Consider the following 14815-nt stretch of genomic DNA (forward strand, 5'->3'; position numbering starts at 1 on the left):
TAACATAGTTGAAAAACAGAAAATCATGGAGCAAATTGTAACTAGTGAACAACAAAAAGAACAATATAGATATAGAGTTAAAAAAAAGTGATGACAAATGAGCATAGAGTTGATTGGAGTGAAGAATGTTGGTATGTTATGGTACCTTTTGGGGAATAAGGGTGGAGAAGACCGCCAGAGACTCCAGAGGCTCCACCGCCAATGCCTACTTCATCAAATATGTCTATGCGTAATCCCAAATCCTTACCACTACTCTGCTCCCCATTGTTAATATCAATCAATAAAAAGCTAATGTTTTTGTTTTGTAAAGAAAGAAGGAAGGAGAGTGTTAAAAAAAAAAAGAATAGATAATACGTTACGTTTAATAAGTGCCAAGCAACGGAGAGCCCAGCAAAACCAGCGCCCACCACTGCATATCTACATCAACCAAACTACCTTTTATTTTCGTATCTTCTTCTTCTTCTTCTTCAAAAAAAAAAAAAAAAAAAAAAAAAAACCTATGGGGCAAGAGGGGAAAACGGTAAAATATGTAAGGCGTATATTTAGAAGAAGAAGAAAAAGAAAAGAGGGAAGAAGATCGGTTGGTCAGCTGACAGCTCTCCCGAAGAGCCAGAGCAGATCGACGTGAGAGAATGAGAGAGAGATTATCAAATTGTTATTTGGGTTATTTATTTTGTGTACAATTGTTGGCCAAAACATGTACTAAAATTCTTCACTTTTAAGGGATTACAACAGCAGACCTAGTAAATGTCAATAATGTTTTGAGGGTTGAACTCTTGATAAACTTAGGATTTTCGAAACAGGGAACAAAAATGTCGGTGACAGCGGGTGTTAGTGATACTATAATTGCCATTAGGGATAAGCTTAGGGGGAAAATTAGGCAAACAAAAGTTAAAAGGTATTGGCCTGGTAGAGCACCTGAATGGGCTGATGATGATGATGCTGCTAATGCTGCCCTTGAAGATGGAGATGTTGCTCTGGAACAAGCGTTTCCGAGGAGTCGTCAGGATGACTCGAATATTGTTAGGAAGGATGATGCTAGGCTGCGACGTTTGGCTCAGAGTAGGATAGACGATCGCGAGGAAGTGAGAGCTGATCATCGCCGCATTAGACAGGCTGAGATTGTTTCGACAATTGAAGAGGAAGCTAGAATGCAGGAAAAGTTGGATATGGAGGAAGATGATGCGGATGCTTTGGAGGAAAGGAGGAGGAGGATTAAGGAGAAGTTGCTTCAGAGGGAGCAGGAAGAGGCTGCAATTTTGGGAGAAGAGGAGGAGGAGGAAGAGGAGTCTGAATACGAGACTGACTCGGAGGAAGAGCATATGGGTATTGCAATGGTTAAGCCTGTGTTTGTTCCCAAGTCGAAGAGGGATACCATTGCTGAGCGGGAACGCCTTGAGGCTGAGGAACGGGCCCTCGAGGAATCAAAGAAGAAGAGATTGGAGGAGAGGAAGGTGCATACAAAGCAGATTGTGGTTGAGGAGATCCGAAAAGATGAAGAGATTCAGAGGAATTTGGAAATGGAGGCAGATATTGCTGATGTGGATACTGATGATATAAGAAAGCACTGAGAGATTTGGAAGAAGAAGAAAGGAAAATCAAGCTAGAGAGAATATTTGGAATGAAGAAAAATATCTCAATTGTATTGAATGAATGTATCTGTACATGATCTGGTTTAAATACATCAAACAGAGCAAACAGAAATTTCCAGGAAGAGTGGAAACGGTTACAGCACGTGTTTTGGTTAGTTAAAACACGTGTGAAGTGCTTTACTTAAAAATAACACTAAACTACAAGCGTTTACAATGCATAATTAAAAACTACAAGACTATGCTGTCGTTCAACTTGTGCAACTTGTGTTCAGCAGCACTGCACTTCTTTCTTCTGCTGTTTTATTGCTTTCTGTTTTGAATCATTATCTTGATACCCCCCCTCAAGATGACAATCTGGATTGTGAATGTTCACAATGTTCATCTTGGCAAGTAGAACTTTCAATTGGTGACCACTGAGGGCTTTAGTAAGCAAATCAGCTAGCTGAGAGTGAGTAGGAGTGAAGAACAATCTTATGACTTTATCTTCAACTTTGTTCCTGACCAAATGACAATCTATTTCTATGTGCTTAGTCCTCTCATGAAAGACGGGATTCTCACCAATATATATGGCTGCTTGGTTATCACAAAACATCATTGCAGGCTTTGGATGACACACTTCGAAATCCTTTAAAAGAGCCAATATCCAAGTCATCTCACACACTATCACTGCCATGGCTCGATATTCCGCTTCTGCAAATGATCTGGAGACAATGGATTGCTTTTTGGACTTCCAAGAAATCAGAGAATTACCCAAAAATATGCAATAGCCAGTGGTGGAGCGTCTAGTGTCAACACAGGATGCCCAATCTGCATCAGTGAATGCCTTCAAATGCAAATCCGAAGAGGAAGATAACAAAATACCTTGTCCAGGACTGCCTTTGATATACTGTAACACTTTATAGGCTGCATCCAAGTGAGGTTTTCTTGGTTTGGAAAGAAATTGACTCAGCTTATTCACTGGATATGTGATATCTGGTCTGGTAATAGTCAAATAGATTAATCTGCCAACCAATCTTCTATAAATGCCAGGGTCAGGTAATAATTCCCCATGGTATTTGCTCAATTTCAGGTTTTGTTCCATAGGAACTTTGCTAGGCTTGCAGCCTGTCATGCCTGCATCTTTGAGCACATCCAAGGCATACTTCCTTTGACACAAAGAAATGCCTTTAGCTGACCTAGCAACCTCAAGACCAAGGAAGAATTTTAAATTTCCAAGATCCTTTAATTTGAACTCTTGGTCCAGAAATACCTTAAGTTCCTCAACAGCTTGAATATCATTACTAGCTATGAGAATATCATCCACATAAACTAGAAGAGCTATGAATGACTGATTAAACTTCTTGGTAAAGAGGGAATAATCTGACCTTGACTGTTTGAAACCACATCTGAGAATGGTGGATGAAAATTTGGAGTACCACTGCCTTGATGCTTGCCTAAGGCCATATAAGGACTTGTGCAGTTTACATACAATGTTCTTCTCTTTGCTGTGGAAACCTGGAGGCAGTTGCATATAAACTTCCTCATGAAGCTCTCCATGAAGGAAAGCATTGTTAACATCAAGCTGAGTGAGGTGCCAGCCCCTCACAGCAGAAATGACAAGTAAGGTCTTGACAGTTGTCATTTTAGCAACTGGGGAAAAGGTCTCAGTGAAGTCCAAACCTTCCTGCTGTGTAAAACCTTTAGCTACAAGATGGGCCTTATACCTTTCCACTGTGCCATCAGCCTTATACTTCACTTTATAGACCCATCTGCACCCAATGGCTCTTTTATGAGATGGTAAGGGAGTAAGAGACCAGGTCTGGTTGGATTCTAAAGCAGCAATTTCAGCATCCATTGCAGATTGCCATTTGGGATTTTGAACAGCCTCATGATATGATTGTGGTTCAGAAACAGCAGTGATAAGAGAGCAAAAGTGGGCATAGGATGGAGATAAAGTAGATGAACCAAGAAAGTGGGATAAGGGATATTTTGTACCTGAGGTGTGGGAAGCTGAACCAGTCTTGATGGCATGATTGGAATGGGGAGGCTGATCAGTAATAACATTGCTACATTGAAAATCTTTCAAATAGGAAGGAGGCTTAGACACTCTAGTAGATTTCCTTAAGGATGGATTTGAAGGAAGAATAGAAAGGTCAGTGTTCAAGGGAGTAGGACTATGAGAAGAAACAGTATGCAAATCACTAGATGCAGAAATAGAATCATCAGGTAAAGGAGAATGAAGTCTAGAATTGGAAGGCAAAATAGGCAGATTTGGATCAGGTATGGTCTGAGTGATGACAGAATCAGAATGTGTGGTTAAAGGAGAATCAAACAAGGCAAATTGAGAGATATCAGAAGTATCTAGAGGAGGAAAAAGATGAGGAAAAGTGATAGTGGAGTTAGGTGAGGAAGAATAAGTATATGAAACAAAGGGAAAAACAGTCTCATGGAAAATCACATCTCTAGAGACAAAAATTTTCTTAGTAACTAGATTGAGGAGTTTGTAACCTTTGACACCAAAAGGAAATCCCAGAAAGACACAAGGAATAGACCTAGGATCAAATTTGGATCGGTTATGAGACAATGTGGATGCAAAACAAAGGCAGCCAAAGACCTTTAGGTGAACAAAGGAAGGTGATTTGTTGTAAAGCTTCTCAAAAGGAGTTTTATTGCCTAAAAGGGAGGAAGGCAGTCTGTTGATGATGTACACAGTAGTCAAAATGCATTCACCCCAGTAGGAAATAGGTACATTAGACTGAAATTTTAGTGCCCTTGCAATGCTTAAAATGTGTTGATGTTTCCTCTCCACAACAGAATTTTGTTGTGGAGTGGCAACACAAGAATGCTGATGTATAATGCCATGAGCAGCAAAGAAATCTTTAAGAAAGAATTCATGAGCATTATCAGTTCTACTTTAATGTTGATGTGAAATTGAGTGGAAATCATTTTATAAAATGAGATTAATAATGGTCTAGTTTCTATTTTGGACTGCATAAGGTATACCCAAGTTGATCTAGTTGCATCATCAACAATGGTGAGGAAGTATCTAAAACCATTATGAGTGGATTTTGCAAAAGGACCCCAAACATCACAGTGAATGAGATCAAAGGCATTAGCAGATAAATGATTGTGTTTCTGAAGTTGAGAAATCCTAGGACCATTTGCTTGCAAAAAACGGTTCCTGAGAGCATTCCAGACCTCAAAAGCTGTGTTTCTATAAATCACACTAGCAGTGATATGAGGTGAAACTGAATTCAAGATCCATGATGAGATCATTGAATTACATTTGGACCATGCCTTTTTCTCAGTGGTGTAATTGCCATTGATGCAGTGATGGATCCATCTACGAATCCAAGTTTACTCTTAGCATCTAGAGCCATCCTCATTGCTCTGGCCCAATTAGGGTAGTTATCCTCGGTGAGAGGTTGAACAACCAGAATCGCACCAGGAGATTCACCGTGATGCAAGAAGAATGGGCTTCCAGGATCTTCCAATGGAGAAAGCTCTCGTGTAGAAGAAGAAGATGTATTTGACTCCATTAATGAGGGGTCAAGCTCTGATACCATATAAGAAAGCACTGAGAGCTTTGGAAGAAGAAGAAAGGAAAATCAAGCTAGAGAGAATATTTGGAATGAAGAAAAATATCTCAATTGTATTGAATGAATGTATCTGTACATGATCTGGTTTAAATACATCAAACAGAGCAAACAGAGCAAACAGAAATTTCCAGGAAGAGTGGAAACGGTTACAGCACGTGTTTTGGTTAGTTAAAACACGTGTGAAGTGCTTTACTTAAAAATAACACTAAACTACAAGCGTTTACAATGCATAATTAAAAACTACAAGACTATGCTGTCGTTCAACTTGTGCAACTTGTGTTCAGCATCACTGCACTTCTTTCTTCTGCTGTTTTATTGCTTTCTGTTTTGAATCATTATCTTGATAGATGATGAAGTTAATGAGGCAGAGGAGTATGAAGCTTGGAAGGTGAGGGAGATTGCTAGGATCAAGAGGGATAGGGATGACCGTGAGTCGATGTTGAAGGAGAGGGAAGAGATTGAGAGGGTGAGAAACATGACAGAGGAAGAGAGGAGGGAGTGGGAGAGGAAGAATCCAAAACCTGCTCCACCACAAAAGCAGAAATGGAGGTTCATGCAGAAATATTACCACAAGGGTGTATTCTTCCAGTCAAATGCTGACGACACTGCTGCAACTGCTGGATCAGATAATATTTACACTCGGGATTTCTCTGCCCCAACTGGAGAAGATAAGATGGACAAGACAATATTGCCCAAGGTCATGCAGGTCAAGCACTTTGGTCGTAGTGGAAGGACAAAATGGACTCATCTTGTCAACGAGGATACAACCGACTGGGACAACCCGTAAGTTTTATTTTTTGATTATTCTCCATTCATTAGTAATTGCTATATCGTATTTGCATTTACTTTTGATATTGATCTGCTTTTCTACTGATTCTTGTTAGTTTTTGCTACATCAGTTCTATATTTTGATGATGTGTATGAGAAGTCAAAAATAAAAAAAATTTATGCTACTTTTTGTTACTTGAATANTGATGCAAGAAGAATGGGCTTCCAGGATCTTCCAATGGAGAAAGCTCTCGTGTAGAAGAAGAAGATGTATTTGACTCCATTAATGAGGGGTCAAGCTCTGATACCATATAAGAAAGCACTGAGAGCTTTGGAAGAAGAAGAAAGGAAAATCAAGCTAGAGAGAATATTTGGAATGAAGAAAAATATCTCAATTGTATTGAATGAATGTATCTGTACATGATCTGGTTTAAATACATCAAACAGAGCAAACAGAGCAAACAGAAATTTCCAGGAAGAGTGGAAACGGTTACAGCACGTGTTTTGGTTAGTTAAAACACGTGTGAAGTGCTTTACTTAAAAATAACACTAAACTACAAGCGTTTACAATGCATAATTAAAAACTACAAGACTATGCTGTCGTTCAACTTGTGCAACTTGTGTTCAGCATCACTGCACTTCTTTCTTCTGCTGTTTTATTGCTTTCTGTTTTGAATCATTATCTTGATAGATGATGAAGTTAATGAGGCAGAGGAGTATGAAGCTTGGAAGGTGAGGGAGATTGCTAGGATCAAGAGGGATAGGGATGACCGTGAGTCGATGTTGAAGGAGAGGGAAGAGATTGAGAGGGTGAGAAACATGACAGAGGAAGAGAGGAGGGAGTGGGAGAGGAAGAATCCAAAACCTGCTCCACCACAAAAGCAGAAATGGAGGTTCATGCAGAAATATTACCACAAGGGTGTATTCTTCCAGTCAAATGCTGACGACACTGCTGCAACTGCTGGATCAGATAATATTTACACTCGGGATTTCTCTGCCCCAACTGGAGAAGATAAGATGGACAAGACAATATTGCCCAAGGTCATGCAGGTCAAGCACTTTGGTCGTAGTGGAAGGACAAAATGGACTCATCTTGTCAACGAGGATACAACCGACTGGGACAACCCGTAAGTTTTATTTTTTGATTATTCTCCATTCATTAGTAATTGCTATATCGTATTTGCATTTACTTTTGATATTGATCTGCTTTTCTACTGATTCTTGTTAGTTTTTGCTACATCAGTTCTATATTTTGATGATGTGTATGAGAAGTCAAAAATAAAAAAAATTTATGCTACTTTTTGTTACTTGAATATTCTTTACCCGTGTCTATTCTTGATCTCAATTCTCAAATGTTTGTTTGTTGAGCAGGTGGACATACAATGATCCTCTACGCACAAAATACAATGCAAAAATGGCTGGAATGAATGCACCTATAGCTAAACCTAAAGGAAGCAAGAAATTGAAGGATTGGGAGTCTCGTTGATTTTAGAGCACATACAGAAAGCATTCCTGTAGCTTTTTATCAATCATCTTATTGGAGAATTGAGTATGTTTTGGCTATTATTATTTACATACATGTAGGCTTGATAGCATCATTTTCTACTTATCTTATTATGGAAGCAGGTTAAGGCAGTTATTATGAATTCAAAGCAGCTAAGGCAGGTGAAGGTGGCTTGAGTTTTGTGGACAGAAATGCACCTTAGAATATCACAACACAAGATTACAATCCGGTCACATCATGTATTGCATGTTTTAGTTGTTGGATATATACATTTTCTTTCCATTTAGCAAAAGAAAGTGTCTGAATCACATTTGAAAGTTGTGTTTAGAGACTAAGGACATGTTTGGTAAACTGTAATAACCACTATAATGTAATAGCTATTATAGTGAATAGCTATTTTGTTGTTACTTGTTAGGTTGTATTTTTATTACAGGAAATAGTCATTCTTTATGAATAGTTGTTCTTTAAAATGAGGAATAGGCATTCTCTATTAAAAATACTGAATCCCTATTCCTTAAACCCTTGTAACTAAAATTCCTAAAAAAAACCCTTATTGCTGCTCCCTTCAGCAAATTTTTTTTTTTTTTTTAACAGCTGGTTTACTGCAAGCTCTTTTTTGAGGGGGGGGGGTGGGGTGGGGGTGGTGTTGTGTGACGGCATATAAGACAAATTTAACTCAGTAACATGAGTGAGGTTTTGACTCTTGTTATTGGGAGGGTATGGTCATTTAAGAGTCCTAGCAATTGGATCATCATTCATTGGAGTCTAGCAAGCAACTGCCATGCTGTAATTGAGTAAGGAATTTCTTTTAAAAAAAGGTCTAAATTATTCCTTCCTAGTAACCATTAGAAGTCATTCAAACATTGCACACTTCCCAAATGTTTTCTAAACCGTGTATCATTCAAATTTAGCACAATAGAGTTCATGCAACTACAGTTCTGATGCCCAATTTAGTGCAACATGTCACAGCTCAATGTTCTGAGATCAACTTCAGGAGCAAATGACATACAGTGTTGAAATTATCATGTTTAACACCAACACTTACAATTTCATTTTTGCGAGAGCCTCACTCAATCTTACAATAGCTTCCAGCTGCCTTACAGTAATCGGTATTGCAGCAGCCTCACCGGTTTCATTTGCCTGCAGCCTCATGTCCTACAGAAAATATCACAATAATGAAGTCAATTTGGATACAGGGCCTTCTCAATGAAGCTCATTTGAAATAGGAATTCAGCAACAGAACAATCAAATGGCCATTCCCAAGTAACTTTTTTCTTTTTTGATAGGCAAGGCTATTCCCAAGCAATTTCTTGCATCAAATATTTCTTCTAACACCAACTTGGAACTAATATGAACTGAATGCTCTTTCTAAGATGAGCTAGAACTGCATAAATACCTGTCTGATTTTGACATAATTATTCTGGAGCAATGTGGATGCAGATTCTGATAAGCGTGGGTGACATTCAGTTCGACAGTATTGTAAATACCTGCAAATATTGGAACCTAAATGCTTCAGCATCTCATCAATATTTGACAAAGCAACATCAATGAAATTCATGAGCTAGTTGCTTCACTGTATACCTCTTCAGCCAGTTCTCTTCTTTAGAAACTTTACTGTCACTTGAGGCCAAACCAGCAGATGCATGAAGTTTTATGATATGACTAGCAATAATCTGTCATGGAATAATTCATGTCAGGCCACTACTTTGACTACTGTGGCATTTGGAAGCCACATCAATAGATAAATTTTTTTCTATACCAAGTTTTATGGTGTTTGAAATGAGCCTTTTGATACAACACACAGAAGGATCATTCTAAGGTTTTCAACAGATCAAGCATTTCAAACATTTATCTTTTTTTTTTTTTTTTTTTTTGCGTACTTCAGGTTGCTACTGAAAATGAAATAAGGAACTGAGATAATTGATCTTTTTGCAGAGACAAAAGTGCATCTTAAAGTGAAACACTTCATTTGAGCAAGATAATAGGAAATTACCTTGTCTTGACTGTACATCCTGACATCTTTCACAATGAATATTAAATCAAATCTAGAAAGAATTGTTGTCTGCAAATCAATATTATCCTGTGCAGTCTGGAAGAGCATGAACATTCTTATTAGCTTCTCCATGAGAAATTATGTTTGCCTTTGAAAAACTAACAAAGATGAAAGAGGAAAGTGGGGTTTGGACCTTAAGATCATCATAACGTCCTGATGGAGGGTTAGCAGCTGCAAGCACCGAGGTTCTAGAATTAAGAACTGTTGTTATTCCTGCTTTAGCAATGGATATGGTTTGCTGTTCCATGGCTTCATGAATAGCAACCCTATGGCAAATAATGTGGGTTAAACTTAATAACTACAACAGATAAACAAAAGGACCAGTAAAATCTAATCCTAATTTATAATACCTATCTTCTGGTCTCATTTTGTCAAACTCATCAATACATACAACACCTCCATCTGCCAAAACCATAGCTCCTCCTTCAAGATAAAATTCACGCTGTAGTGCAAAAAGTGTGAATTCAAATCAGAAATATTTTTTCAGAATGAGGGAACAAATGTTAATCCATTAAAAAGATTTCAATAGTGAGATAAAGCTAAAGATAAAACAACATTGTTTGCATATTAGTCAACCAAAGTTCAAGAACTTACAGAGCTGTTATCTCGGATCACAGAAGCTGTAAGACCAGCTGCTGATGAGCCTTTTCCTGAAGTATAAACAGCAACAGGAGCAGTCTTTTCGACAAACTTGAGAAACTGTACAAGGTAAACATCAAATCAGCACCTTCCCTTGGGTGGCAACAAAAGCAAGAGCCTGAACTATCTTAAAATGGTATCTAATAAGTGGAGAAATCCTTTTGCTAGGAGGGATTAAGGGACAACATAAGCAGGACTCGGTGCAACTTCCAATAAACAGTTTGTCTCCTGAATTAACAGAGATATATAGAACTAACCTGTGATTTAGCAGTAGATGGGTCCCCCAAAAGCAACACATTGATATCACCCCTTAATTTCACACCATCCGGCAAACTCTGCATATAGAAAAAATGGTTATGCAATGAACAAATCATGAGGGCGTTAAAAGAAAATTTTCATGTATGTACCTTCCTTGATCCTCCAAATAACAGACAAGCCACAGCCTTCTTCACATCATCATGACCAAAGATAGAAGGAGCTACCTTGGAGCATATGTTTTTGTATACATCAGGTTCTGCAGCAAACTTTTTGAATTCTTCTATCTGTGAACAACACCATTACAGTTAAAAAAATTGAAAAATGGGAGAGCAAAAGGCAGATTAAAATCATCTCATCCTATGTTGATCTGTAATTTGCATACATCAAAAGATAATTCAGAATTGAAGGACATAGCCCCAACATTATTTTTGGGCAAGTACGGCCCAACATTTACAAAAAGAAGAGAAAAAACAAATGCCAAAGAGAAGTTGTAAATCTAATGAAGGCATTTTCAACTTCATTCAATATTGTAGCCTTATTCTATGAACAAATGACCCACAAAGAAGTTTCATATTGACCACAATCTAATTATAAGCTCTCTCACTGAATAGTATCTGTAACTATACAAAAAGTTTCAAAAATACAAGCAGCACCAAATAGAAAATGATTCCGAGCTTTGCCAATAATTTAGTGACATTGGAGACATAAAAATTCTTTGCATTAACAAACACAATAAAAATGTTGATAAAAGCAATGCAATGTGCAATGCACAGTGAAAGAGGAACTACTACATTGTCGAGAAGAGGGTGGCCAGTACAGTTTTAACTGAAGCTTTCACAATGATTCCAGACTAACCTCTTCAGGCATAAAAGCAGCAGGACCTCGAGAGTTGGCCTCATTTGCTTCTTCAATTCCTACAACTCTGATATAAGGCTGTCTAACCGCGACAGCTCCTTTGTGGCTACACAAAACCAAATTAAAAATAAATTCAGCAAGGAAGGAGGGTAGATAATCCAGTATAGCAAAACATTCATCTGAAAGTGTAATGATACTCACGATGCAGTAGAATTGGCAGCTTGATAGATACTATAAATACCCATGATGGTCAACCTCGTGCCGGGTACAATAGTTTGAACAAGATGGCGATCCACAGATAGAAGTATGTTCCTTGGAAGCTCCCCGGTAGGAACATCCTTCAATAACCATGCAAACACCAATCAATTAAGCAAAAACTCCCATTCAACATCAAAAAAAAAAAAAGAAAAAAAAAATTCTTCATAAAAATTAGGATCAATACCTCTGGATTCTCCTGCAATTTCAAAGTCTGCTGATCAACATACTTGCTCTTATCTGGAACTATAATCCATGGATCAAGTGGGCATGCCTCTTCTCCCGCCTACAAATAATCCCAATCACCCATATCAAACCTCACTCAAAACGACAAATAAATGCGAGAAATTCTAACAAGTGGTGTGAAGTAAAACCTGAGGGGTATGATCACAGGAGCGAGGGACAATTGCACCACCAAGACCTGGCCGACACGGAACTTGCCTTGTATTTTTACAGTTCTTACAGATAAGAGTCACATAAGTTGCCTTTGCCTTAGTCCTAGAAGCAGCTATAATAATCCCAGCTATTTTCACAAGTTTTGATATATATTGAGCCTATCCAACAACAACAACAACAACAACAAGAGGACCCTAGAATCAGAAAAACAAACAAACATACAAACCCTAATGCCCCATTTGGTAATGTACCAAAAGGTAGATGAAAAATCAGAAATTTGACTCAACACAACATTAAACCCAAACATCCATTTCATTTCCCATCTAATTTCATCAATTTTCTAAACAACCAAACAGAAAACAGAAAAAACACTAACCCCAAGGAAACGCATCGACACCGGATCCTCCCTTGACGTAAGCAAAACCTGGACATCTCCGGTCACCGGATCCTCCATTTCTCCGGTCTCCCCGGCCACTTTCGACCTCAAACTCACCAAAACCTCCGCGGCCGCCGTCTCGAACTGCGAAAAAAAAAAAAAAACCACACACATCAAAAAAACACAAATTTCCACAAATTCGGAAATGGAAGTAAACAGAGTGAGAGGCGGTTTACGAGGGGCAAGTAATCGGCGGGGGCAGAGCGAAGCTTAGAGGGAAGGTCGGGATCGAAGGCGTCGAGGTCTTCCATGTCGACGAGGAGGGACTTAGGGTTGTGGACCAGGCTCTCTCTGTAGGGGAACACGTTTTTGTCGGTCTCGAAGCCACGGATGAACTCCTTCAGCTTCTGGAGGACGGAGTGGCGGCTGGCGGCGGCCTCCGGGTCGTCGGTGCCGCCTCGGCCGTCGCGCCATGAGTGAGCTTGGTCGCTGTAGTACACGCCTCCCTCGTCCCAACCAGACATCTCTCTCTCTCTCTCTCTCTCTCTCTAGGAAGAAAATGGGGAGAGTGACTGTGACTGTGAGTGTGTGTGTGTTTGGAGCTTGGAGGGAAAGGGGACAGAGTCGGGTTTTGTGAAAGGGGTCTCGAAAGAGTGGGCTTTCATTTTGGCGGGAAACATTTGGCGGGAAAGGGAGGGAATGGATGCTGACTTGGCACCTGGGTGGACTGGAGCCTTTGAATAAATAAATAAAAGTTTGAGGGTTTTTTTTTTTTTTTGGGTTACATACATATTTGGCCTAAAAGGTAAAATTGATATTTTAGAATATTTTGTATTTAGATAATAGTGGGACTTAGACATAGTTAAAAAAATGAATTTAACATAAATTTTAATTGGAGTAACATTATTTTCACATTTGTACATTAGTAATACTTCTAATATGTATCGATCTCATCATGCTATATTAGTAGTTGTGATAAAATTCATGAGAATTTTTGTTTCCCCAGATGTATTGATAGTTTAAATAACACATGTCGCTTCATTTGTTTTAAAGTAAATATTTTAAACATTTTACTATATATGTTTTGATGTAAAATATGGTCAATCGTAAAATATTTTCTAGTCGAAGTGTAAAATCAGGCCAACCAATTGTAAAATATTTTACGCTTAAAACAAGTGTAAAATATTTTACAAAAGTCACTCACTTGTTTCTTTCTACTATCTCAATACAATGTCCTTTCTCAATATCAAAGCAGAGTTGGCACTACATTGTTTTTTTTTTTTTTTTTAAGTAATACTAGAATTATAATTTTTACCACAACTTGCTCATGTGACAAATCGTAAGTAAAAATTGTGGACTCACATGGACCACCGCTTACAACTTGCCAGTGTGAGCAAGGCATGGCAAAAAGTGTAATCCTAGCATTCTTTTTTCCATATCCATAGGGGTTAAAAAAAATTATTTAATAGGCCTTCAGCTTAAATTTAGTGTTTTCTCCAAAAAAAAAAAAAGAAAAAAAAAACTTAAATTCAGTGCTCTAAACCTATCAAGATTTAGGCCTCATAAAAATCTACATCTTTTGATTTGGATTTTAATTTTTATTGATGTTGAGTGGAATTGTTTGAGGGTTTCTTTAATAGATGTGAAGTATGTGTTCTTACTTTTTTCTTGTATGCTGATTCTCGAATGAAAAGCAGGTTCATTACTATGAATAGATAGAGTTTTTTTTTTTTTTTTTTTTTTTTTTTTTTTTTTTTTTTTTTTTTTTTTTTTTTTTTTTTTTTTTTTTTTTTTTTTTTTTTTTTTTGTGCGTGCGCTAAATATTCAATTTTTAAAAATTATTTTTGAAAATTATTATGCCACAAGGCCTCTACTGCAAATTATTTAGTTGTATAGCCTCTTTTTGAAACTCGATTTTGTGAAAATCAAGTTCCTACATGAAATCGATTTTGCCAAAGTCAAGTTCTATGCATTTTAATAGAACATGGCACTCGAGTTTGAGAAAATCAAGTTCCACATTTGCTACATATCACTAAACTACATAGAACTTAACCTTGACAAAATTGAGTTATACTTTGAACTTGAATTTAAGAAAATCAAGTTCCAAAAATATGCTACATAACTAAATAAGTAAGTTTAGGCAGAGGCTTTTTAACAAAATAATTTTTAAAAATCAAATATTTAGCAAAACAACACCGTGAGATGGAAACATAGAGTTATTAAAAGAAAAGAAAAGAAAAAAAGGTAATGCTTTGTCTAGTTTCGAGTTGCACTAGACCCAAGCTAATAAAAAAATGTTAACATATTTAAATTTAACAATAGTTAGAATCACATTACTTTCACATCGATCAAATTGTAACATGTTCATAATGCACCAATCACAACACACTATCAACATTTCTGAAAGAAAGGAAAAAAAAAATCTGGAAAATTTTGTATTCCCAGATTTATTGATAGTTTAAAAAGGGCACGTAGTAGAAATCTACAAATAAAGAAAACAGGAATGCAGTTTCCAACTGAGGGTCACGCAATTTGCAAAGG

General features: G+C 37.6%; 2 protein-coding genes across 2 annotated transcripts; one reads left to right on the top strand and one right to left on the bottom strand.

Moving 5' to 3' along the window:
• Window positions 1-648: 648 nt before the first annotated feature.
• On the top strand, window positions 649-7662 carry LOC112039507 (uncharacterized). Its single transcript, XM_065763542.1, has 3 exons — window positions 649-1549; window positions 5516-5953; window positions 7310-7662. Exons 1-3 carry the CDS (start codon window positions 813-815, stop codon window positions 7422-7424), a joined length of 1290 nt encoding a protein of 429 aa, XP_065619614.1. The 5' UTR covers window positions 649-812; the 3' UTR covers window positions 7425-7662.
• A 518-nt stretch (window positions 7663-8180) lies between these two features.
• On the bottom strand, window positions 8181-12954 carry LOC112040109 (DNA replication licensing factor MCM5). Its single transcript, XM_024073013.2, has 15 exons — window positions 12511-12954; window positions 12275-12418; window positions 11877-12056; window positions 11690-11788; window positions 11449-11585; window positions 11248-11353; window positions 10542-10676; window positions 10392-10469; window positions 10090-10194; window positions 9846-9937; window positions 9629-9761; window positions 9436-9531; window positions 9024-9115; window positions 8839-8929; window positions 8181-8597 (listed from the first exon to the last, which is right to left on the bottom strand). Exons 1-15 carry the CDS (start codon window positions 12796-12798, stop codon window positions 8484-8486), a joined length of 1890 nt encoding a protein of 629 aa, XP_023928781.1. The 5' UTR covers window positions 12799-12954; the 3' UTR covers window positions 8181-8483.
• Window positions 12955-14815: the final 1861 nt, after the last annotated feature.

Source organism: Quercus suber, unplaced genomic scaffold, assembly GCF_002906115.3.
Source record: "Quercus suber isolate HL8 unplaced genomic scaffold, Cork oak 2.0 scaffold_512, whole genome shotgun sequence".
NCBI lineage: Eukaryota > Viridiplantae > Streptophyta > Magnoliopsida > Fagales > Fagaceae > Quercus > Quercus suber.

Bases quoted from the DNA above. Each gene is read 5' to 3' on its own strand.
- LOC112039507 (XM_065763542.1), top strand. From the start codon at position 813: ATGTCGGTGACAGCGGGTGTTAGTGATACTATAATTGCCATTAGGGAT. The intron at 1,550-5,515 runs TGATGATATAAG...CATTATCTTGAT, and splicing joins GATATTGCTGATGTGGATAC to AGATGATGAAGTTAATGAGG. The intron at 5,954-7,309 runs GTAAGTTTTATT...TTTGTTGAGCAG, and splicing joins ACAACCGACTGGGACAACCC to GTGGACATACAATGATCCTC.
- LOC112040109 (XM_024073013.2), bottom strand. From the start codon at position 12,798: ATGTCTGGTTGGGACGAGGGAGGCGTGTACTACAGCGACCAAGCTCAC. The intron at 10,677-11,247 runs GTTAGTCTGGAA...TGTTGTTCACAG, and splicing joins CTGCTTTTATGCCTGAAGAG to ATAGAAGAATTCAAAAAGTT. The intron at 9,532-9,628 runs GTCCAAACCCCA...ATGCTCTTCCAG, and splicing joins GACGTTATGATGATCTTAAG to ACTGCACAGGATAATATTGA.